Source organism: Hordeum vulgare, chromosome 4H (assembly GCF_904849725.1).
Source record: "Hordeum vulgare subsp. vulgare chromosome 4H, MorexV3_pseudomolecules_assembly, whole genome shotgun sequence".
NCBI lineage: Eukaryota > Viridiplantae > Streptophyta > Magnoliopsida > Poales > Poaceae > Hordeum > Hordeum vulgare.
Window position 1 is genome coordinate 42,949,433 of NC_058521.1, and position 23,700 is coordinate 42,973,132.

The 23,700-nt window shown below is 44.3% G+C and overlaps 2 protein-coding genes across 2 annotated transcripts; one reads left to right on the plus strand and one right to left on the minus strand.

Annotated features, from left to right (window-relative positions):
• The first annotated feature begins 658 nt into the window (after positions 1-658).
• On the plus strand, positions 659-17,461 carry LOC123447796 (calcium-transporting ATPase 3, plasma membrane-type-like). The gene is given in 21 exon segments (XM_045124470.1): positions 659-979; positions 1,099-1,271; positions 1,687-1,860; positions 2,095-2,218; positions 2,308-2,408; positions 2,572-2,658; positions 2,981-3,076; positions 3,383-3,503; positions 3,655-3,783; positions 4,464-4,555; positions 4,671-4,782; positions 5,193-5,503; positions 5,612-5,847; positions 5,963-6,082; positions 11,861-11,884; positions 11,886-11,971; positions 12,127-14,078; positions 14,165-14,323; positions 15,920-16,091; positions 16,164-16,462; positions 16,790-17,461. Coding segments are annotated over 21 exon segments (4,932 nt in total). The 5' UTR covers positions 659-891; the 3' UTR covers positions 17,066-17,461.
• On the minus strand, positions 17,436-22,967 carry LOC123447795. Its single transcript, XM_045124469.1, has 5 exons — positions 21,960-22,967; positions 20,495-20,959; positions 19,328-20,359; positions 18,971-19,124; positions 17,436-18,717 (listed from the first exon to the last, which is right to left on the minus strand). The coding sequence occupies exons 1-5, from the start codon at positions 22,950-22,952 to the stop codon at positions 17,741-17,743; spliced, it is 3,621 nt and encodes a 1,206-aa protein (XP_044980404.1). The 5' UTR covers positions 22,953-22,967; the 3' UTR covers positions 17,436-17,740.
• Between the last annotated feature and the right edge of the window lie 733 nt (positions 22,968-23,700).

The following is a 23,700-nucleotide window of genomic DNA, read 5'->3' on the forward strand; positions in this document are numbered from 1 at the left end:
CAACCACAACCTTCACCCACACTCCACCACCACCTCCACCTCAACCTCCTCCACCTCAAGCTCCACCACCATCACCACCACCTCAACCTCCACCATCACCACCAAAAAATGGTCAACACAACCACCACGAACTATCCCATCCCTAACGGTTGACTTGGCTGCCTTAACCCTATGCAATACAATTACGATGGACAATGTGAGAAAACCGGCTAGAATTTAGTGTAGAGATGAGAGAGTTTTCAGATGGGGGGAGAAGAAAGAGGAGAAGGAGAGAAAGAAAGAAATAAGGAGAAGGAGGAGGAAGAAGGGGAGGAAGGTGGTTGGCTCAGATCGGCCACCTATCGGTCTCGCTAAGGTCGAAAGGCCTATCGGCCACGCCAGGGCCGACTGGCTACCCTCCACGCCGAGTGGGCGCGAGCGATGGGGCCTGGCCAATAGTCGACTACCACGTGGCCGATTGGGGGCTAATCGACCACACCAAGGCCGACACGACGCACTCGGCTACGCTAGGCCGACTAAAGCCAGTTGGCTTCGGTCAGGCTGAGACCGTCATATTTAAAAAAAAAAATTCAAATGAGGCAACATTTTTCAAAATCAATAAAAAATGCAATATTTAAAAAAGTTAGCCAGAGAAGGGCACCCGCAAAATAAGGGGGCGGAAGAAAATCTCGCCGCCTTCCCTTTCTTTTTTCGCGCGCGTCACAAACGCTGGCGGCGGAGCTTTGACCTCGCCTCGCCGGAGGATAATCCCCTCACCGTCCTTCCTCTCCTAAAAGCGCCCCAATCCCGTGCCGAGTGGACCTCAGCCGGCGCGCCTCTCCATTCCTCTCTCTCTCGTTCGCTCGGCGCCGGCTGCGGGCGAGAGCGAGACCTCACAGGGGGGCCGCAGCGATGTCGTCCGCGGCAGGGACACCATCGGACGGCGGAGGGGATAGGCCGTGGCAGTCATACCACACCGCCTACACCAACGCGAAAGCTGGTAAAGCGCACTCCCCCTCTTTCTTGGCTTAAGATTGCGCCGGTAGGGTTTGAGGCATTTAGAATGTACTGCAGTACAACGTGGCACTGGTATTTATTCTCTTTGTTACATTGCATTAGGAATGGAGGGAGTTGACAGAGAGAAGGTGCAGAAGGTGATCTATGAAATGAGCAAGGGTTCTAAGTATTTCGAGAATGAGCAGAAGAAGGAGGCAATTACCAAACTAAAAATCGAGCATCTGCGCGCACAGTGTGCAAAGTTAACTGATAATGACATATCACATTTTCAGAAGGTACGCGGCAGCAATGTTTTTTGTGCTAACCTTTATTTGTTGGTTGTTATTTTGTGACACACCATGCTCAAATACCGATCTTTACTGCCCACTTATTATGCCCCAACATTTACTTCTGTACCTGTGCTCTCTAGAGATGTTCATATCTGCAATGCCAAATTGATGATCTTGCCCTCTTCTGAGTTGGTTTGATGATTTTGACCTGATCTGAGTTGTTTGGTAATGATCTTAATCTGATCTGGGCTGTGGTCCAGGGCATGTTACTTTTAGCATCGTGGCAACATAAAGTTTGCATTGAAGCCAGTTTGATAAATTAGTATGGCTTAATAGTTTTATGTAGCATGGCGCGTTTCAACTCATCTGATTTTGTTTTGCTCTTTCATGCCGTCATGCCTATGCACTGGCGCAATTTCAGATTGCTGAAAGGAAAATTTTGGAGTTGGAAGCTTCACGGGATCTTTCAAAGATATGGCTCCACACTGACATGGACGCCTTCTATGCTGCTGTGGAGACATTGGAGAATCCATCCTTGAAGGAAAAACCTTTGGCAGTAGGTGGCATGTCTATGATAGCTACAGCCAGTTATGAGGTTAGTATACAAGGTTCTTGACATTTGCCATTTCTTCTAACCACTAAAAAATATTAGTGATAATGTGCTCCATATCCCGTTCCCTTTCCTTTGGAAGTATGGTTGATGAACTATCAAATGAATCACCTTAAACTGCATTATCCGAAGTGGGCTTGGCTATTTTGTTTGTTTGTCAAAACTACAAGCAATGTTCCCTGTTATCTGGTGTATGGTGTAATTAATTGAATCATGCAGGCGCGGAAGTTTGGAGTTCGTGCAGCGATGCCTGGTTTTATTGGATGTAAACTGTGTCCTAACTTGGTTTTTGTCCGTCCAAATTTTGAGAGATACACTCATTATAGTGGATTGGCAAGAAAAGGTTTGCAACGTGATGCTCATTTGGAAACCTTTAAACATATATGCTATATAGCTGAGCAGAAATCATTATTGAAGTATTGGTTGCCTTAGTTTTCCAGAGGTATGATCCCAACTTCTTGGCAACGAGTCTAGATGAAGCATACCTCGATATTACAGAAGTCTGCAGCGAGAGAGGCATTACAGGCGAGGAGGTAAGCTTAAGCTTTACCATAAACACAATTCTCCTGGCTTACTTAACAACTGCATATGGTGATATGGCTTGGTTTGCTTTTCATGGTTTATATTATTTTTTCAACATGCTAGTACTATAATATTGTAAGCTTGCTGCTCACTTCGCCTGTGTTTCATTTACAGGTTGCTTCTGAGCTTAGGGATGCCGTTCACCAAGAAACTGGTCTAACATGTAGTGCTGGGGTTGCTCCAAACCGCATGATTGCAAAGGTCGGAGCCTGAAGTTCTTTTCTATTTATTTATTTTTGCTTAACTTTGATTCCTCGGGGTAATGGACTGGTCATGTGACATGTTTATTTTCCGCCTGCCTATGTTTGGACGTCTCATTGGGTTTGAATTAAAGCAATGAGCTCAGACTTGTTGAACGGTACTGGCAAGTACTAGTTCACTTTCAATAGCCATTATGGATTGGGGATTGCAACTGGAAAGGCTGTTTGCCCCACATGGCTGGAGATTTTTAGGCTAACTCATCATCTTTACTCATCTTAAATATAATTATGTCCTTATAATTGTTCTGGAATCTCTTTGCTAGGTTTGCTCTGATATTAACAAGCCTAATGGACAATTTATTCTGCCAAATGACCGTGATGCTGTGACGACATTTGTATCAACGTTACCTATAAGAAAGGTACTTTATAGCAAGAAGGGTTCATGTTCGTTATGGAAGTGTTCTTTTAGCCCATTATTCTTTTCATATCATATTTCACATTTTTACCTTGGTTAGGCTAGACATACTCCATTATACAGTCTTACATAGGTTTGTGATATAGGCCCTGAGAATATTTTTCAGTTGCTCCTTACATTTATGAATACCTATTTTAGTTATTTTGTTAAGTTGGAATGTTATTTACTATGAGCTATCAGGTGACATAATTCTGTGCACATTCATGAAAAGACAAGAACTGATCTGTTATTTGAAGATCTGTGTATGCAGATAGGTGGTATAGGTAAGGTAACAGAACAGATGTTACACCAGGTTCTTGGCATCACTACATGCCAGGAGATGCTACAAAAGGCTGCTTTCTTATGTGCTCTTTTTTCTGAAGGCTCAACAGGTCCGTATGTTAATTACACTTTTAATTGTTCTATTTCAAGCTTTCAGGAAGCTATGTTATATCTATCCAGATCACAATACTAGAAATCAAGGTTCTGAAACTCAGACATTGTCATCTGCTTACTAGATATGATCATTTTAATATTCTTCAGATTTCTTTCTTTCGGTTGGTCTTGGATTAGGAGGCACAGAAACTCCTGAGCATAGGCTAAGAAAAAGTATGAGCTGTGAGCGAACTTTCTCTGCAACAAACGATTCTCGTTTGCTTTTTGAGAAGTTAGGTAAACATTCTTATTCTTAATTAGTATTTGTTGTGCATTTGAATTATTGAAGCTAGTTTGATAATTTCACATGTTACCGTCACAGACCCAGACACCCTTGGTACTTAAGTATTTGTTGTAGATTTTGTTACAAAACACCTCTTTCTATATAAGAGCAATATCTTCAAATACTATGTTATTTCAATGGTTATATATGCAGTGCCAAATCTTCTGCTATAAATAGCATACTTATGATTCATTCTGGGTGTATTTATAAGCACCTTGACAGGGTCACTTGGATGATATGTTTAATTTCCTTAAGGAAAAAGGCATACATTATCTCCTTGGAACTCTCCAGTTCGTCCAGTTTCAACCCTAAACTCAATTGTATAATATGTACCGTTTACTTTCATTAATGACTGATCACTTAAAACAATAAGCATCACTGCACCATTTCTTCTTTGCTGCTATATCATGCTAAAATATAGAGCAGTTGTCATGACTTGGGAAAAGATTGCAACAATACTGTTGTTTTATTTTGTGAATGCCTAAAAGTACCAGTATCATAAAAAACAATCTGCATGTGAATAAACCCTTTAGGGACATTAAAAGAGGTGATATATGGCTTTTCATGTGCTGCTGATATGAGCTTGCTAACATCTTTTCAATGCACGGTTCACGAAATGATTATCTATTTTCAGATAACCTCGCCGAAAATTTAGCTGATGACATGCAAAAGGAGTGTTTGAAGGGAAGAACGCTAACACTCAAACTAAAGACTGCAGCTTTTGAGGTTCGGATCTCTTATGTGTATAAAATTGACTAGTTGTTGGTAATTATTGCACCGAGATTGCCAAGAGATATGGTTTGTTTCATGGCTCACTAGAGTAATGAACTATCTAAACCAGGTTAGGACGAGAGCAGCAACTGCACAAAACTACATCAGCTCCAAGGAAGACATCCTGATCTACGCTAAGAAGTTGCTTAAGGCTGAAATGCCTCTTTCTTTGAGATTGATGGGTAGGTGTGAGCATCTAAACTATTTCTTTGTGTCAGGTTTGATGATTGCTAGTTGGCTGGAACCCGTATTGGTTTCTTTTTGAACTTCTGATATGACTTGCAAGCTCAGATCACAATCACTTGTACCTGAATCTCATTGTCACTGAAGTATTCACTACAAATTTACACAGTTTGGGTCATCCTCCTCAAGTTGGTCTGGTTGCTTTTACAACCAGAAGCAATAGGGCATGTGGTTCTGGCTTGGTGCATGTTTTGTTACCTTAGCAGTTGAGCATACTAATATTTTGCATCTCCATATTATGATATACTCTGTTTTATGCCGATCGTATTGCATTATTTATACTTGACATTTATTTGCTCTTGCTGCTCAGGGAAGTCAATCTAACTGTCATGCTAATACACTCTTACAGGGTTGCGAATGTCTCACTTCAGTGGTGAGAAGGATGATTCAACTAGCCCAACACAAAAGACACTAGATCGTTTTTTCCATTCCTCGGATATTAACTCAAATACCAATGGAACAAATGGTGCAAGTTGCATTGATGTCTCAGGAGGGGATAACGATTGTAATGATGCGACAATGAAGGATGAGTGTTCGATACATGATGCAGAGAAAGATGTCCCCGTAGATCAACGGCCCTCGCATGAAGAGAACTCATCTGTTCCAGAAGGAGCGAGCTCGGTCAATTATGATAACGAGGTCGCCTCAAGCAGTTGGAAGGTATGTGTCTCTACCTCACTGAAATCTGGTCTACGTTTTTGTAGCCAAGAGAAAAGGTTCATCCTGTACAGATTGATCACAATGCTTCAAACTCGGTTCTTCATGCAGGTTACACGGATCGAGAAGTTTGATGAGTTGGGCGACTTGACCAGCTCCAAAGCTTCCGCTTCGTCGAGTAAACATGGTCAGCATTTCTGGGTAGATGGCTATATTTGCTCCATGTGCGGATTTGAGCTACCTCCATGTTTCGAGGAGGAAAGGCAGGAACATTCGGATTTCCACTTGGCCGAAATGTTGCAGCAGGAAGAGGCGGTAGACGGCACAGCCCGCCTCTCGAAGGAAAGGTATTTCTCTGCTGCCATATGCTTAACATAGGTTGTATGTTGCATCATTATTCCACCATATAGAGATGAGATGGACATGATGTAACATAGTATTATCATGTAATGTGTTTGGCAGGTTAGCTGAACGGCCATGCTCGTCTGCTACCACACCCACCCCCAAGAAGAAACTCAAGTCCTCCAAAGAGGGAAAACACATACCCATTGATTCTTTCTTCCTCAAGTGTAACAAGAACTTGTAAGATAGCAGAGCCACAACTTCTGTAGGCAACACCGTTGTGGACCCACTTATAGACTGTTGTACATGTATTATTATTATTATTATTATTATTATTATTATTATTATTATTCCCATGTTGAGAATAATATGTAAATATCACTGCGGCATTTTCCGTTGTTAGTCTCCGCGAAAAGAGCCGCAATTTTCCGCAAGGGAAATGGAGTTTCAGGTCTGAAGAGAAAATGGAGTTTCAAGGTCAGAGTGGATAAAAATATACTCCCTCCATCCCAAAATAAGTGACTCAAAAGTGACTTAATTTTGTATTAAAGTTAGTGTAAAGTTCAGCCATTTTTAAGTCACTTATTTTAGGACGAAGGAAGTACAAAAAAACTCTAACCTCCAAACTAAAGAATTAATTACAGCTGGAGTACATAAACTTTCACTGCGGTAACGTAGTCATACATAAACAAAAAAAAACCTAGAAAAGTGTTACAGTAACTCTGATGCGGACTCATTAAGACCAAAAGCGCACTTAAAGTTGCCACATGGGCTGCCACGCATGCCTGGATCGTCCTAATATGTGAAGGGCATTTTTTTGCTGATAACTCCCCGAAGTATCTCTGAACTATCCAAATGGCGTTGTTCCACTGAAGCTCTTGTCCAAATCTTGTCGTTCCATTGAAGCTCTCGTCGAGGGAATGGCGACCAGATCTCGTCGTGGCACTGAAGCCGGCGGCCCCTCTTGTGGCACTGCAAGCACCGGCTCCCCCTCTCGTTCCACCGGAAGCATCGGCTTCCCCTCTCTTGCTCCCATGTGCACCGCCGACGGCGACATGGATGGCAAGTGGATACTGACCTTAGAGCTCAGTTTTGGCTCAAAAAAAGTGATGAAGGTGCGTTTATTATTTGCTCAGTTTTGGCTCTTGTAGAGATAGATAGGAGCTCAAAAAATGAAGTTTTTTTTGCTGTTTTTTTCTTGTATTTGATGGCTCTTTCGAATTTTAGGGGGCTCAAGAGATTGAATGTGAGATTAAACAAGATGGAACGCCCGAATATGGGTGCAAACTGAGGCCAGTCATTAGGATTTGCAATGAACGATTCAATTCAGGCCGACGATATATGAGTTGTCCATATGAGGTATAATATTCAGACACAATTTTGCATTGTCACTGAATTTTGCATTGTGACTGATTGGGCTTGTGTAATTTGCAATGTACGGGGTTTGAACTCCTGTGCTTATTAGAGGTAGATTGATGATGCATGGCAGGGAAGATCAAGGATGGTAATTCAAAATCTAGCAGATGATAACAAGAAGCTGCAAATTGCTCTATTTCAGAAGGAACAAGAAATTGAGAGGACGAAGAATGAGAGAAATAAACTAGTTGAGCACGGGAAGAGTAGGAAAAGAAAATATATGTTTTTAGTGGTTGTTGCTAGTGTTGTGTCACTTGTGTTGCCTTTGCATTGCTTAGCAGGGTCATTGTGTTGTCCTAGCATGTTGTTGGTGAAACAATGAAAATGTAACAGAAGATTTATGTATCTATTTATCTGCAAATTGTGTTGTCCTTGATCAAATGCGAACTGAAATCAAATGGAAATTGAAGCACAAAAAACACATCATGTTGGGACTGCACAAAGCACAGAGAACACGCAAATAGCCCAAAATAGATCAAAGTTTTGTAGATCTTTTAGTGCACAGTAACAAGGTTTTGCAGTACAAAATACTAATTCTTGTTGCAAGCTTCTAGTTCATATATGAACTGGGACATTTTTGCAGTTCAGTGATGAACTAATTGAACATATCAGTGATGACCTAATTATCTGGGGTCCTAGGGGCATTCTGGGTCACTGGAATCTCTTCATTCAAGTTTGGGATTGCTCCATCATGTCCAAACATTAGCTGCCACATAGGATAATCTTCCACTCTTCTCCCTCCTTGAGCTCCTCTTCCAGTTGTTGCTACTGATCCAGCTCCACTACGAGCTGCTGCTTCTGCTCTAGCTCCTCGTCCAGCTGCTGCTACTAATCCAGATCCTCTTCCAACTGCTACTTCTGCTGCAGCTCCTATTCCAGCTACTGATCCAGCTCCTCTTCCTCTTGTTCCAGTCCTTCCACATGCAACTCCTCTTTCTCTTGCTCTTCCACCTCCTCTTCTGCCTATTGTAGACCTCACACATATTGTTCAAGAGGATATCACATTTTGGGAAACCACTGAAGAAGTTCTTCACCCATTGGTTAGGTGGCTTTTCCTCTAGCCAGGTGAAAGCCTCAATGCTGGCCTCCTTCATTTTCTCTCTAGCCAGGTTTCACTTTGGTAAGTTTGTTGACCTTGCAATGGCCCAGAGCAGGTTCTTCAGTGTTTCCCCTTTGAAAAGCTTGTGGAAGTTCTGGTATAAGTGCCTCACACAAAAACTATGCTCTGCATCTCGAAAAACATTCCCAACTGCATTTATTAAACCCTGAAAATTGGCAGAAAGTCACACATAAAAACACAAGACATATCAAAATTGTAGATAGCACAACATTATCAACATGTTGTAGATAGCACAACATATCAAAATTGTAGATAGCACACCATTACCTTCTGCTTGTCACTCATGATAGTATATGGGCATGTGTTAATAATGTTGAGGTCATTCTTAAGTGTTGTCACGAACCATTCCCATGTATAAGTAGATTCCACTTCCACTAATCCCATGGCAATAGGAAATATGCAATCATTTGGGTCTATGCCCACTGTTGTTAGTAGTTGGCCTTTGTATCTACTCTTCAAATGGCAACCATCAACAAATATTATAGGCCTACATCCATTTAGAAAGCCTCTCTTGCAAGCATCATAGGACCAGTACAGTGATGACAAATGGTCCTTTGGAAGAACATCAGGTGTCTCCTTGACCTTGGTAGTTCTCACAATAAATTTGTTCCTAGGGTTGCACCTTCTCAGTTCTTGCCCATAGTCCCAGAGCTGGTTATATTGTTGTGATTCATCTCCATGGATGATATCAAGTGCTGCCTTTCTAGCTCTTCCTAGTTTCATTTTGTTGGGCATCAACTTGAACTCTCTCTGCACTTTATTCCCAAATGTTGTGAGATCCATTTTTTGGTTGTCTCTAAACTCATCAATGAATTTTTGTGTAAGAATCTTAATTGTCAAACACTTTGAATCAAATTGTTTCTCGCATGTGTGATTGCCATTGTAATGCCTTATTACAATGCTTCCGGTCCTATTGTCTTTTGAAGCTTTAAGTAGCCAAGGGCATCCCTCAGAACAAACAACATTAAGCCCCTCACTCTCATTTCTTGCTTTGGAAATTTTAACTTTGTTCCTCACAGTGTAGGCATCAAGTGCCATCCTCAGCTCCTTCATTTCTCCAAACACAAGCCCTACCCTGAACACTGGATTGTTCATGTCAACTTCTGGATTGTAGGCCCTAAATGTGTAGTTGAGATTCTCAAGTTCTGCTTTAGACAAGTTGAGATCATCATCATCCAAAGGGTCATCCTCTGGTATATATCCTTCCTGCTCATTGTTATCACCCACTTCTGCATCTATATTCTCAGTGAATATATCATCATCCATATCTTTCACATCATAGTCACTCTCATCAAAATTAGAATCAGTTTCCTCTACATGCTCCTCTTCCTCTTTGTCCTCTCCTTGCTCTGATTCTGTATCTACATGCTCTTCTTCACCTATTCCATCTCCATGCTCATCTTCATCTCTCTCCTCTCCTTGCTCTAAATCTACATCTGCTCTGCCCTCTCCATGCTCTTCTTCACTTCTACCCTCTCCATGACCTGCTTCCTCTCCCCCCTTCAGCTCCTCTTGAAATAATTACATCTGGCAAAGGGGGCCCATCAATGATCACATCTTCATAAAAATTTCTGATCTTGTTCTCCTCATCAACTATCACCAGCAGAGTCTTAGCTTCCTTACTTGCATTGACCATAGCAGCAATAACCTCTTCACTATCCACACAAAACAAGACCATCAACAATGTCCTTGCCTGGCAAGCACCAGTATACTTGCAAATCAGGAAAACCATGGGAGTAATCCAACCTGTCCAAACAGTACTTCACCATTGAGAGTGACCATGTGTCCGCATGACAGTAATCAAAAGTTGCATACGTGCTGTGAAGGTAGGATCTATTCACTCCTTCTCCGATGAATATGCCATTATGCTCAAACTCTATTGAGAGCAAAAGACTTTCTTCTCCTGAGGTAACTGAAAAAATGAAAAGCAATATTCAGAATTAGACAGGAAACAGGGCACAGGTAATCAACTACATTACACAAATTTGTTGATATATTCACTGAAACAGAGGTCAGGTAAAATCTGAACATTCAAACAGAAACATGAGTGAGGTAAAAACTGAACATTCAGACAGAAACATGGGTCATAAAAACTGAACATGTTCACACAGAAACAAGGGGCTAGGTAAAAATTACAAATTTGTTGGCCGATTGTTGTCAAACAGTTGGAAAGTCATAACATAACTCATTCTACACACTTGGATCGGCAGCAATAATCAATCCCCCACTAATTTAACCCTAAAGCGACCGCCAACCTTTGATCATGATCAACACCCCGTAAAGCCAAAATTCGTCCTTCCTTCAACCTCCTACAACAATAATCCATCCTGCACAACTAATCTACCATCGAAAACACCAACCTTTGCGACCTAAAATCCGTCCATCACACACAGAAACAGGGGTGTGCCGCGACGAGAAAGGGGGGAGGAGGGCTCATATCGTACTCTGGAGGGAACAGCCTCGGTTCCCGGAGGAGCGGCTCCATGCCGCGTCGATCGACGGTGCCAACGCCAATGCCGCCGACGGAGAACCGCAGTGTCGGAGGCAGCGGTGTGCTCGAGACAGAAGAAGAGGGGTTAGGGAGGGTTTCTACGCAGCTGGGGCAGTTATATCAGGACGGGGGTCTATGAAAAATGCTCACCACTTTAGGGGGGTTTATGAAAAATGCTTAGCCGAGCCGAAGCAGCAGCCGACGCGTGCCTCCTTCCGGCGTCGCTACCGCCGCGACGCGTTTCGGACATTTTTGTGCCCAAATGTTACCCATCAGAATTAATGTACCACTTTTCTGGGTTTTTTTGTTTATGTATGACTACGTTACCGCAGCGAAAGTTGATGTACCCAGTTGTAACTAACTCAAACCTAAATTTAAGGAGCATGTACTTCTTTTCCAGAGAGAAACACTGGAGGATTTTCAGATGAAAGAAAAGAAATATCTTTTGCTAGGCTGGTAAACATCTGCGCCAAATGCGGAGGGACACGTAGTAAAACGAAGGGAAGATATCTCACTCGACAGAGATGCACAGCGGTCTCCTTGCTCGGCCCCTCCAGCTCGCCCCCCTCTCCGGCGCCGCAGCCGCTCTCCCCTGCCGTCGGATCCCATGGGCGTGCCTGGGCCTAGGCGTGTCGACGGCGATGCTGCGGCGGCCGTGTCGCCGGAGCCCCTGCGGCGCCGCGGAGACGGGGAGGCCCGGCCGCCGCGGCTTCCGCTTCGCCGCCGCCGCCTGCCAGCTCTCCAGCTCCAGCCCACCCCACCGTGTACGACCCCCTCCCCCTCTCCATCTCCATCTCGTCAGCTAGTTGGCTAGATAGCTTACCATGACCTGCGGTTGAAACCAGAGCTCACGAAACAATCCATGTCCTTAGCTTAGCTGACCAAAAATCTTGGAATGCTTGGGATGCTTCTGTAGTTGCAACTTTGTTCTAAGTTCTACCAATTCCCCTGGAAAAAAAAAAGATCTACCATTTCATTTGGACAAGTGCAGTGTAATTGAGCTACCTCATCATACTGACTGGGATGAACGCTGTATATGTATTGCAGGAGAAGCTGCAGGTTGCTGTATCCGCATCGAAAGCCGCCGTGCAGCTACAAAATGGTAACGACCACACAAGGATTTTCAGTTGCTTTATCGCATAGCTTGCGCCTCAAGTCGTGCCATACTTTGTTGTCATTTGAATGCAGCCTGGGACGCTGCTGGCTAGTACAGTACTGTAGTATCTAAGCATGTTGCCCCCAAACGTATGTGCTCAGGTCTTTCACTTCAGAGTAGTCAGTACGTCGTCCCCGAAGACGTTAGAGCGGCAGGGTTTCAGATCGGCGCCGATGAACTGACATCCATCGTCGAAAGCCATGACACAGAAAGGCTGACTGAACACGGCCAGTTAGATGGGATTGCAGACAAGTTAGCGACGTCGTTGACCGATGGGATAAGCACGCGCGAGGACCTCTTAGAGCAGAGGCAGGAAATTTATGGCGTAAACAAGTTCGCTGAGAGCGAGCCTCGCAGCTTCTGGGAGTTTGTATGGGATGCAGTGCAAGACACCACTCTGATAATCCTTGCTGCCTGTGCTTTCGTCTCTTTGACTGTCGGCATCGCCACCGAAGGCTGGCCCAACGGCTCCCATGACGGCATCGGAATCTTCGCGAGTATCATCCTGGTTGTTTCTGTTACCGCGACAAGTGACTACCAGCAGTCTTTGCAGTTCAGGGACCTGGACAAGGAGAAGAGGAAAATTCTTGTTCAGGTTACGAGGAACGGGTTCAGGCAAAGGATATTGATAGATGATCTTCTTCCCGGCGACGTTGTCCATCTAGCGGTTGGAGATCAGGTTCCTGCAGACGGTGTCTTTATTTCCGGGTTTTCTCTGTTGTTGGATGAGTCCAGTCTAACTGGAGAGAGCGAGCCTGTCGATGTAAGTGAAGACAAGCCTTTTCTTTCATCAGGGACCAAAGTCCTAGATGGGTCTGGCCAGATGCTGGTTACAGCGGTCGGGATGCGGACACAGTGGGGAAAACTAATGGCTGCTCTCACTGAAGGGGGGAATGATGAAACTCCACTTCAGGTTAAACTTAGTGGAGTTGCAAATATTATCGGGAAAATCGGTCTGTTTTTTGCTGTCTTAACTTTCGTTGTCCTCTCCCAAGAGTTAATTGGCCAGAAATATCAGGATGGGCTTCTTTTAAGCTGGTCAGGAGATGATGTTTTAGAGATATTGAATCATTTTGCTGTCGCGGTTACAATTGTTGTCGTTGCTGTGCCTGAGGGGTTGCCATTGGCAGTCACACTGAGCCTTGCCTATGCAATGGAGAAGATGATGAATGACAAGGCACTGGTCCGGCAGTTGGCTGCCTGCGAAACTATGGGATCAGCAACAGTCATTTGCAGTGACAAGACAGGAACACTAACATCCAATCGCATGACTGTTGTTAAGGCCTGCATTTGTGGGAACACCATGGAAGTTAACGGTCCGCTGATTCCTTCTAGTTTGTCTTCAAAACTCCCAGCAGTTGCAGTAGAAACTCTTCTAGAATCCATACTTACCAACACTGGTGGTGAAATCGTGATTGACCAAAATGGAAAGCAAGAAATAATCGGTACCCCTACTGAGACAGCTTTGTTGGAATTTGCACTATCATTAGGTGGAAACTATAAACAAAAACGGCAGGAAACTAAGATTCTTAAAGTGGAGCCTTTTAATTCAGTAAAAAAGAGGATGACTGTTATTCTCGAGCTTCCTGGAGGAGGGTACCGTGCACATTGTAAGGGTGCCGCAGAAATAGTATTGGCTGCCTGTGATAAGTTCATAGACGGCAGCGGTAGTATTGTTCCCCTTGATAAGAAAACTGCCAATATGCTCAATGATATCATCGAAACCTTTTCTAGTGAAGCACTTCGAACACTATGCCTTGCCTACAGGGGATTGGAAGATGGCTCTACTCAAGAGGAAATACCACTGCAAGGATACACATTCATTGGCATTGTTGGTATTAAAGATCCTGTGCGCCCAGGTGTCAGGGAGTCTGTGGCAAGTTGCCGATCTGCTGGCATTGCGGTTAAAATGGTTACAGGGGACAATATTAATACAGCAAAGGCAATTGCTCGTGAATGTGGTATACTTACTGATGGCGGTCTTGCCATTGAAGGTGCTGAGTTCAGAGAGAAAACACCTAAAGAACTCCTTGAGCTGATTCCCAAAATGCAGGTTTGTCATGCCTCTGTTTTTATCTTGGCTTTGCAAGTGCCTATCCATCTAGTGAAATCTCATGTGCCAATCTTGTGCAACTAAAGGTGCTAGCCCGATCGTCGCCACTTGATAAGCTTGCACTTGTGAAGCACTTGCGCACAACTTCCAATGAAGTTGTTGCTGTGACTGGTGATGGCACTAATGATGCTCCTGCGCTGCGTGAGGCAGATATTGGACTTGCCATGGGCATTGCAGGGACTGAGGTAATAACACCACTGAGTAATGCATACATAGCCTTGAAATGGCATGGCTTATACTATACATTTCTCTAGTTTTATATGAAGTTAATGTTTGGCTTTGCGATGTAGTGGAGGTGTGGAACTGTGGGGTGTGGATTATTCTTAGGACGAGAACGGTATACACGGTTTGACTTGCTATTGTTTGTGATTTGCAAATTTTATTTGCTGGTGAATCTAAAAAGCAAATTAAAACATTTATCTGGTTCCTGGGTGGTGGGAGGCTCCATTGTACTCCCTCCGTTTCTAAATATAAGGTTTTTTAGAGATTTCAATATGAACTACATACGGATGTATATAGACATATTTTAGAGTGTCGATTCACTCATTTTGCTCCGTATGTAGTCCATATAGAAATCACTTTAGGAACGGAGGGAGTAGAAGATGATTTCTTATGTATTCTGCATAATCTTAATCGGGAAGTCATTAGTGTCGCCATCACTTGTTCGAATACGATAATGTTGTGACAAGTGTTCGAACAAGTGATGGCGACACTGATGACTTCCCGATTAACATAGGACTGCATCAGGGGTCAGCTTTGAGCCCTTATCTTTTTGCCTTGGTGATGGATGAGGTCACAAGGGATATACAAGGAGATATCCCATGGTATATGCTCTTTGCAGACGATGTGGTGAGTCGATGATAGTCGGACGGGGGTCAACAGAAAGTTGGAGTTATGAAGGCAAACCTTGGAATCGAAAGGTTTTAGGCTTAGTAGGACTAAGACCGGGTACATGAGGTGCGCTTTCTGTACTACTAAGCACGAAGAGGGGGTTGTTAGCCTTGATGGGCAGGTGGTACCTCAGAAGGACACCTTTCGTTATTTGGGGTCAATGTTGCAGAAGGATGGAGATATCGATGAAGATGTGAACCATCGAATTAAAGTCGGATGGATGAAGTGGAGCCAAGCTTCTGGCATTCTGTGTGACAAGAAGGTGCCACAAAAGCTAAAAGGCAAGTTCGATAGGACGGCGGTTCGACCCGCTATGTTGTATGGCACTAAGTGTTGGCTGACTAAAAGGCGACATGTGCAACAGCTAGGTGTGACAGAGATGCGCATGTTGAGATGGATGTGTGGCCACACAAGGAATGACCGAATCCGGAATGATGATATACGAGATAGAGTTGGGGTAGCGCCAATTGAAGAAGAGCTTGTCCAACATCGTCTAAGATGGTTTGGGCATATTCAGCGCAGGCCTCCAGAAGCCCCGGTGCATAGCGGACGGCTAAAGCATGCTGATAATGTCAAGAGAGGTCGGGGTAGACCGAACTTGACATGGGAAGAGTCCACAAAGAGGGATCTAAAGGATTGGAGCATCACCAAAGAACTAGCCATGGACAGGGGTGCGTGGAAGCTTGCTATCCATGTGCCAGAACCATGAGTTGGTTGCGAGATCTTATGGGTTTCACCTCTAGCCTACCCCAACTTGTTCGGGACTAAAGGCTTTGTTGTTGTGTTTGTCCGCATAATCTGAATTTCTGGTATAGGTAAAGCCTTCTCAAAGTTTTTGGCAGGCATTTGCTCCCTAAGTTTATCTTAAATTGCTTTATGCATTTATGCAGGTGGCGAAAGAGAGCGCTGATGTCGTGATTCTGGATGACAACTTCTCCACGATTGTTACTGTTGCGAAATGGGGACGCTCTGTTTACATCAACATCCAAAAGTTTGTGCAGTTCCAGTTGACCGTTAATGTCGTTGCATTACTAGTCAACTTCTCCTCCGCATGCTTTACAGGTATGTCCTACCCATGATATTGTTGGTTTTAACACGTCTCCCATCTCATGGTCTACTACATAATCATGCCAGGAGATGCGCCGCTGACAGCTGTTCAACTTCTTTGGGTCAACATGATCATGGACACCCTAGGTGCGCTAGCACTTGCCACCGAACCACCTAACGATAACTTGATGGAGAAAGCACCCGTAGGAAGGACAGGTAAGTTCATCACAAACGTGATGTGGAGAAATATTCTGGGGCAGTCGTTGTACCAATTCACCGTCATCTGGTACCTACAAAGTCAAGGGAGATATGTGTTTGGGCTTGAAGGCTCCGAGGCTGATACTGTCCTGAATACAATCATATTCAACACTTTTGTCTTCTGCCAGGTATGCCGGCTGTTGTATAACTGTCTCCTTTTTCGCCGTTGTTTCTTCTAAAGTACAAGGGGCAGAAAGGAGTTGATAAATACTAGAACCAGATAAGGGTGGAAGGAAATGGGACTAGGATTATCATCATATGGGTCGAGTATTATCATTTAAAACAGTGAAGAGAGAAGAAGATATAGCATGGCGATGGTAATAACTACTCGTATTATTTGATCTGAAATGCCAAGAGAAGTGGATAATTTCTTGCAGGGGATTACTAGATGTGAAGTGGAATTCTTTTATTTTTCTCCTTCATTCATGGCTCCATTTTAATCTGCATCTCCGTAGGTGTTCAATGAGGTCAGCTCAAGAGAGATGGAGGAGATCAATGTTCTGAAGGGCATGTCGGAGAACTCTATTTTCGTGGGCGTTCTCGCCGGCACTGTCATCTTCCAGTTCATCCTGGTCCAGTTCCTGGGCGACTTTGCCAACACCACCCCGCTGACCCAGCTCCAGTGGCTCATCTGCGTCCTCTTTGGCTTCCTTGGAATGCCCATTGCCGCCATGATCAAGCTCATTTCCGTAGAAGAGCGTGAAGAACACGACGATTATGGAAAGCTGTAGGCTACATCAGGATATCCGCAATGCATATATCATGGCAAAGCCGATGCTGGGCAGTGATTTGTCATGTTCATGGAATCTGAACAATAGTATTCCGTGACCCAAGAATCGAAGATCAGCATCATACTGCGAAGAAACATCCAGACACAATGCCGCTTCCTGCGTGCCTCGGATCAGACATGCATGCAGTGCAGATTAACCAGCTGTCCTTGAAAACCGAGGCAAATACGTAATAAATTGCCCAGCGCAAAATAACTTCCAACTTCATACAAGTACGGCACACTAACTCTGCGTTATGAGGTTTGAACTGGTGTAGGGCGTAGACCTCACGAGATTGTATATATGTAATACACTACTATTGTCACACCAATCATTACAGTGATTCATTCATTGTTAAAAGAAGTTGATTTGTTCCAACAAATCAGCAGCTTAATGCTTGATTACATCAAATGTTCCAGCAACATACATGGTTTATTACATGATTTGGAATTTGTGCAATTGACGACTTCTGTTACGTAGATGTTTAGCGCCTTCCCAAACTGCAACGAAGTGAAAGGACAGCTGGGTCTCGAATCAAGAAACCAACAGCTATATATCTACACAGAATTTCTCTCAGAAACGCAGTGGTGCGTACTAGGTCCTTGCCGGGTCAACCAACTAACTTTCCCACGGCATCAGTCAGTTTGTCTGACTGCATGCATCATAGGGGAGCACTGACTGTATCAATATTTTTGCGCTCTCCAGCTGCTGCATTGAACCTTCATCATCGACAAGGCCCTCCCTGCAGTGCCTGTCGATCTCAAAGAAGTTCTCGCGCAGAGAATCATGAGTCAGCTGCAGGTTCTTGGTGGCTGAGGAGCTGCTGCTGCTGCTGCTGCTGCTGCTTGCAAGCAGCTTGTCACAAACAAAGCGTGCCAAGCCTAAGACGATGCCATGCTCTGCTCTCCGCAGCGCCGACAGGAGGTTGGAAAGCAAAATGCCACCCAAAGAATCCAGGATCCTTGGGCTTCCTTTCTTCAGCAGGGTCACCATCATTTCTGCTAGCTTTTTGCATGACGGTGACTCCAAGTGCTCGTTGCCCTGCTCGCTCTGATCATCCTCCCTAGGTCCCTCAGCCTCAAACAGCTCATTCTTGGCCAGAGTGGCAACCCACAGTGGTAAATCAGAGTCACCGAGGTTGCACGTCTTGTTATCCATCTCGCTTTCTAGGCCGATCAACCAGCGGCATCCAAGACCCAATATCAGGACTGGCAGCCACTCTTTTACAACAGAAACTAATGTGAGAGCAAATCTCGAGCCTGCAAAGGATTCGACAGCAGGTACAAGATCAAGAAGATTATTGGCAAGGAGGAAGGCCTCCTCTGGGGGGCTTGATGACTCGGTTGAGCTTGCTAGCACCAAATGAAGCAGTTTGGCTGCATAAGTGAAGGAGCTTCGTGTAAGGATCAGTATGTCTTTCAGATCATCCCCATTGAAAGATGATCCCTCACTGTGCCTTTTCATGGCTGACACTGCATATTTTGTGTAAGATGATGCAAATCCAACACATCTTACTTTACTCTCATTGACCAGCTTGATGGTTGTCGTATCGACAATGAACTTAAGAATTGAAGTGCCAAGCATAATCACATTCATTGTGCATTCCACTGAATTTCCTGCACAAGATGCATCACTTACTTATTTACTGTATGAGGTAATAAGCAAAATTATGCAGGGCTTTTTTCTACCGAGGAATTATGCAGCATTGATACAATATGCACAGATGACGATGATTTTAAACACGAAATTTTTATTTACACTCTTTGCATGCTATCAAAGCATCAGATACTCGCTTGAGTTGATGAATAAACGATCGATTTAAAGAGTGTTACCACATAAAGAGTTTGTATGGGTTTTGTTAAGGCATACCTTCAGGGGTGAAATGCTGCTGATGTTTATGTTCTGCAGATTCCTTATTCTTGTTCAATGTTGAAGTTGAGTTGGTGGAAACAGTAACAGGTCCGTTTACAAATCTGTCATAGCATCTCAGCAGATGGTCCAGTGACTGGTTGACAATTGTCGACTGACACAAGATGAAATTTACAATGAGACTAACAAAATATTAAATAAAAAACTGAATAACATTCACACAGATCTATGGAAAGCTATCTAAGATAACAGTAGTGCGTCGACGAATCATGGTTTTGTTCCTATTGATGTCTAACCAGATAAGTATGGTTTATCAACAAGATAATAGGTGTGGTGGCAGTGCACGAATCGACTCACCTCAGAGCAGCTCATGTCTGTTTGATCAACATCCTGAAGAGCACTATGTGTAGCCAAACTCAAATAAGTCGACACCGGAGTGAGGTCTAGAGATTTAAAACGTAGGCACTGCTCAATGTACACTTGAGAAATGATCTTCAGAGAAGAAAATGCAATTTGTGCATAAGATTGCAGAAAAGCAGCTCTCATTTCCTCAGCTTTTAGTATTTCATTGAGCTGCCATGCTGCTCCCCCTACAGCAGCAAGTTCTTCATTACTCAGGATTACTGATGTGGATGACCTATTTCCAACCATATCGTCAGATCTTGCTGGTGTTTTCTTAAGCGACTTCCCTTTCTTCCTCTTTGTAGATGCAACAGGGCACGATGGAGGTTCGAGTCCATACATCCCAGAAAAATAAGAGGCTTTAGATTGCAAAATATTAATCAATTCTTCAAACATTTCAGCAGAACGGCCACTCATATATACCAACTTATGCGCTGCAAGCAATGTTTCTTGACATTCTTCCTGCTTGGAAGTCACAGCAGCATTCACAATTATATTCATGCATTCAATGTGTAACACACATAGATCATCAGGTGATACCAGTGGCACCATGCTGAGAAGAGCAGCCTGCGCACCATCAGAAACTGCAGTTTTAAAGAGCAGCTTCAGTTTAGCATTTGCAAAGCACTCCCTCAAAGCAACCAAACTAGAGCCCTCGTCAGATAAGCTTTTTATTAGTTTGGCGGAAGCAATAACAAGACCATCAGTCTGCTCTGACTTCAATCCTGATGGCGACAATGCCAGAATAATAGAGACTTTGATAAACTCAACAAGAGACCGTGGTGATGATCCTTCAGACACAGCAAATTCACAAAACCTTGCCCCAGCTGCCGGTGATCTCTTTATGAGTGCAATGCAGCGAGCACATGCTTCTTTCAAAGGCAACTTAGATGGGAAGTAAGAAGGAATGAGAAGCTTTGTGATTTTTTTAGCAACACGGGGATGATCATCTGCGAGTGAAGATAATAAAGTGCCCAGACCAACAACCTGAAAAGAAAAATGTGTATTAAACTCCTACCCAGGAAGATCCAAATATACACTAGCATATGTGCTCAAATTGAAAGTTCTGTAAATGCAAAGGTCGGTTAGGCTACAGTGTAAATCAAGATATTCATGCAATACCTTATTGTACTGGAAAGATCGAAGATCACGAATAGCTAACAGAAGGTCTACAGCAGCAGCTCTGACAGATACAGAGGGATCAGAAACCATATCGCTTAATCTTAGAAGTAGCACTTTCAGTATGTCATGACTTTGTGGATTGTCAAGCAAGTATATCAGGCCATTCAGTGTTGATAGACGAACTTCGTTGCAAGAATCTTTGGACATGTCATCAACAATTTTACTCAGATTTTTTGAAATGGTTGGCGATGGAATAACTTCCCAAAACTGGTTAAGAATACGGCAAATTCCTTCAACTGTGACTGCCCGTATTTCTGGGCAGTCGTCCATGAGAAGTTTGTCTAACAGGAAGAACTGCTTCTCTAACAGAGGATCGTTAACATCCTTTGTCACATCTGGGTCTTCAAGGGGAAATAAATCCAGTAGAAGATGTAAAGCATTATGGCGAACATTAGAGTTTGCAACCTGCCACAAAGTAGACACTTGAGATAACCATAAGAATATCTAAACTTGAAGTGTTCCATACCTACTACTCCCTCCGTTCCTAAATATAAGTCTTTTTAGAGATTCCACTACGGACTACATATGGATGTATATGAACATACTTTAGAGTGTAGTATGTAGGGAGTATTTAGGAACAGAAGGAGTATTTCTTAAGAGATATGTACATGTTAAAAGTGAAACAGGAAAAGTGATTACAATTTCCTGAGTACAAACTAAACTTGAAGTAACCCATTGAATTTAGTAAACTTGGCCAATGTTCTAAAAAGATGATAGGTTGTGATGTTTCTCTCATAGGTAGAGCATAAACAGTGATGACCAGCTATGCAGCTTTGGGAGTGTGGATGCGTTAACCGAAGGCAACAATATACATGATATTCTATCTATATAGAAACACGATACTGTTCAGTATGCAATAATCAAATGTTCATATGCATTGCTATTTTAGACATGAATAAATTCCAGTAGACAAACTGTTAGCTAGAGTATCACAGTACTGAGCAATTTCATTTTGTTCAGAAACCTGATCATTGTGTAGACTCCCTTGTGGGAAGATTAACAAGCTAACATGAGATACAAACACTAAGAGGCTAAGATATCATGTGAAGTCGTGTGAAATTGTGGATGCTTTTGAAGTTCAGTCATGTAACGAGTTAAACCTTTTTGTTTATTTGTTACGGCAGTAAGTAGTTTGAAGCTCTGCTAACTACTGGTTTTGTTATTGTACCAGCATGCATGTATGTGAGAATAACACTACTAGGACCAGGCATTTTAGCAAGCCCAGTGTCTGACATTCTTACAGCTTTCCTAAGCGAACCATTGTGCTATTATAAATTTATAATTCATCACCAAATCACTTGAATTGTGATTTCGTCAACAGCAGAGCAAGCATTTTTCAAGTGATTATTAGTATTATACATATAGTTCCACCAACCATCAGAGAAGAGCAAGACAATGCACGTACCTGCAATGACCGGAACAGCACAGGCTCAGACAGCCTGAAGACCAACTTTTCAACTCCAGCCACTGCCTTCTGCTCGACGAACGCCCACAGTATCCTCCTGGCAGCCCTGGCGACCTCCTTGACGGCGGCATGCACTGCTGCCTCCACCATCCCCTGCAGAAACCCTTCCCCGATCTCCCCTCTGACCCACCCTCCGTCCTTCCACGCTCTGAACACCACCTCGCCGTAGGCGACGACGGCCGCCCGCCTCCCTCGCATCATCGCCACCTGGGCCCTTATGAGCTCCAGCCCCTCCCTAGCGAGCCCCTCGGTGACCCCGAGCACCAGCGCGAGGAGTTTCCTCCCTTCCTCGGCCTTGAGGAAGTGGGGCGACACGAAGCAGCGCAGCAGGATCATCTTGAAGTCCAAGATGCTCTCGTCGGTGTAGTCGAGCAGAGGCAGCGCTTCGCGGAGGGCGAAGAGGCGGCGGAGGAGCGGCCTGGCATTGGAGCCGGAGGTGAGCGCCTGGGCGAAGAGGTAAGGCAGGGTCTGGGCAACGAGCGCCTCGCGCCCTGGAGGCCCGGCGCGCCACGCGAGCTCGAAGCAGGTGGCGGCGAGCGCGGCGACGGGCGGGTCGTCGTCGGCGAGGAGGCCGAGGCGGTCGTGGAGGAGCGTGAGCGGGCGGAGGAGGTCGTCCCATCGCGGCGGGTGGGAGGGGTGGGTGAGGAGGAGGTGGAGGAGGACGGCGGCGGGAGCGCGGGGGGAGACGGAGCCGGGGTCCGGGTCGCGGGAGAGGGCTTGGGCTAGGGTTTGCGGGAGGGAGAGGAGGACCGGGTGGGAGTCGGGGAGGGAGTGGACGGTGTGCTTGAGGTTGGGAGGGGTCTTGAGAGCTGCGGCGGCGGTGGGAGCGGGGAGGAGGGTGGCGGCCAGGGCGAGGAGGTCGGCGGCAGAGGAGGGTGGAGTAGGCCCGGCGGCGGGGTCGATGCGGCGGCGGCGGCGGCGCGCGGGCGGCATTGCGGATGTGGGGTGAGATTCTCTGGTGGGGTTCGAAATGGGGAGCGGAGGGAGGTCGACAGATTTGGGGAAATTTTGGGAGGGAGGGAGGCGGCTGTGAGAGAGCCAACTGAAAAATTGGAGGCGGAGGGGCGGCGGCGGCGGCGCGTTTGGGATCCGCCAAAAGAATTGGGATTCCCTATGCGACGCCTAGTTCCCGCAAAATGACGCCGAAACACAGCCAGAGATGCGAGCAAACGAGATGAGTTTGGCCCATTCAGCATGTAGAGCGTGCTACGGTTTTAGAACCTTCTGGAAGATTCCTTGAACCTTTCTAGGAGGATCCGGAACCGATTTTTTACTGGGAATTTTCCGGATTTTTCGTTTTCAATTATTTGCTTTGTTTTGTTTTCCCCCTCTTTGTTTTCTTTTTTCTTTTTTCTCTTTTCAAGTTCCTTTCCTCCTTTTACAAAAAATGTTTTTGGAAATTTTAAATATTGTTCTGTATTTCAAAAAAACTTTCCTATTTTCTTCACAAATTCAAAAAATATATCTGTTGTCAAAAAACGTCCGGGACTCAAAAATGTTAAGGGGTTTCAAAAAATGTGTTTTTAATTATTGTTTTTGGAATTTCAGAAAATCTTCCTGCTTCCCAAAATTTGTTCACTTATTAAAAATATTCATGACTTCTGAAAAACGTTCACGGTTCTAAAAAAAATTAAACAATGTTCTTGTTTATCAGATTTTGTAAATGCAAAAGGTGCTCGTG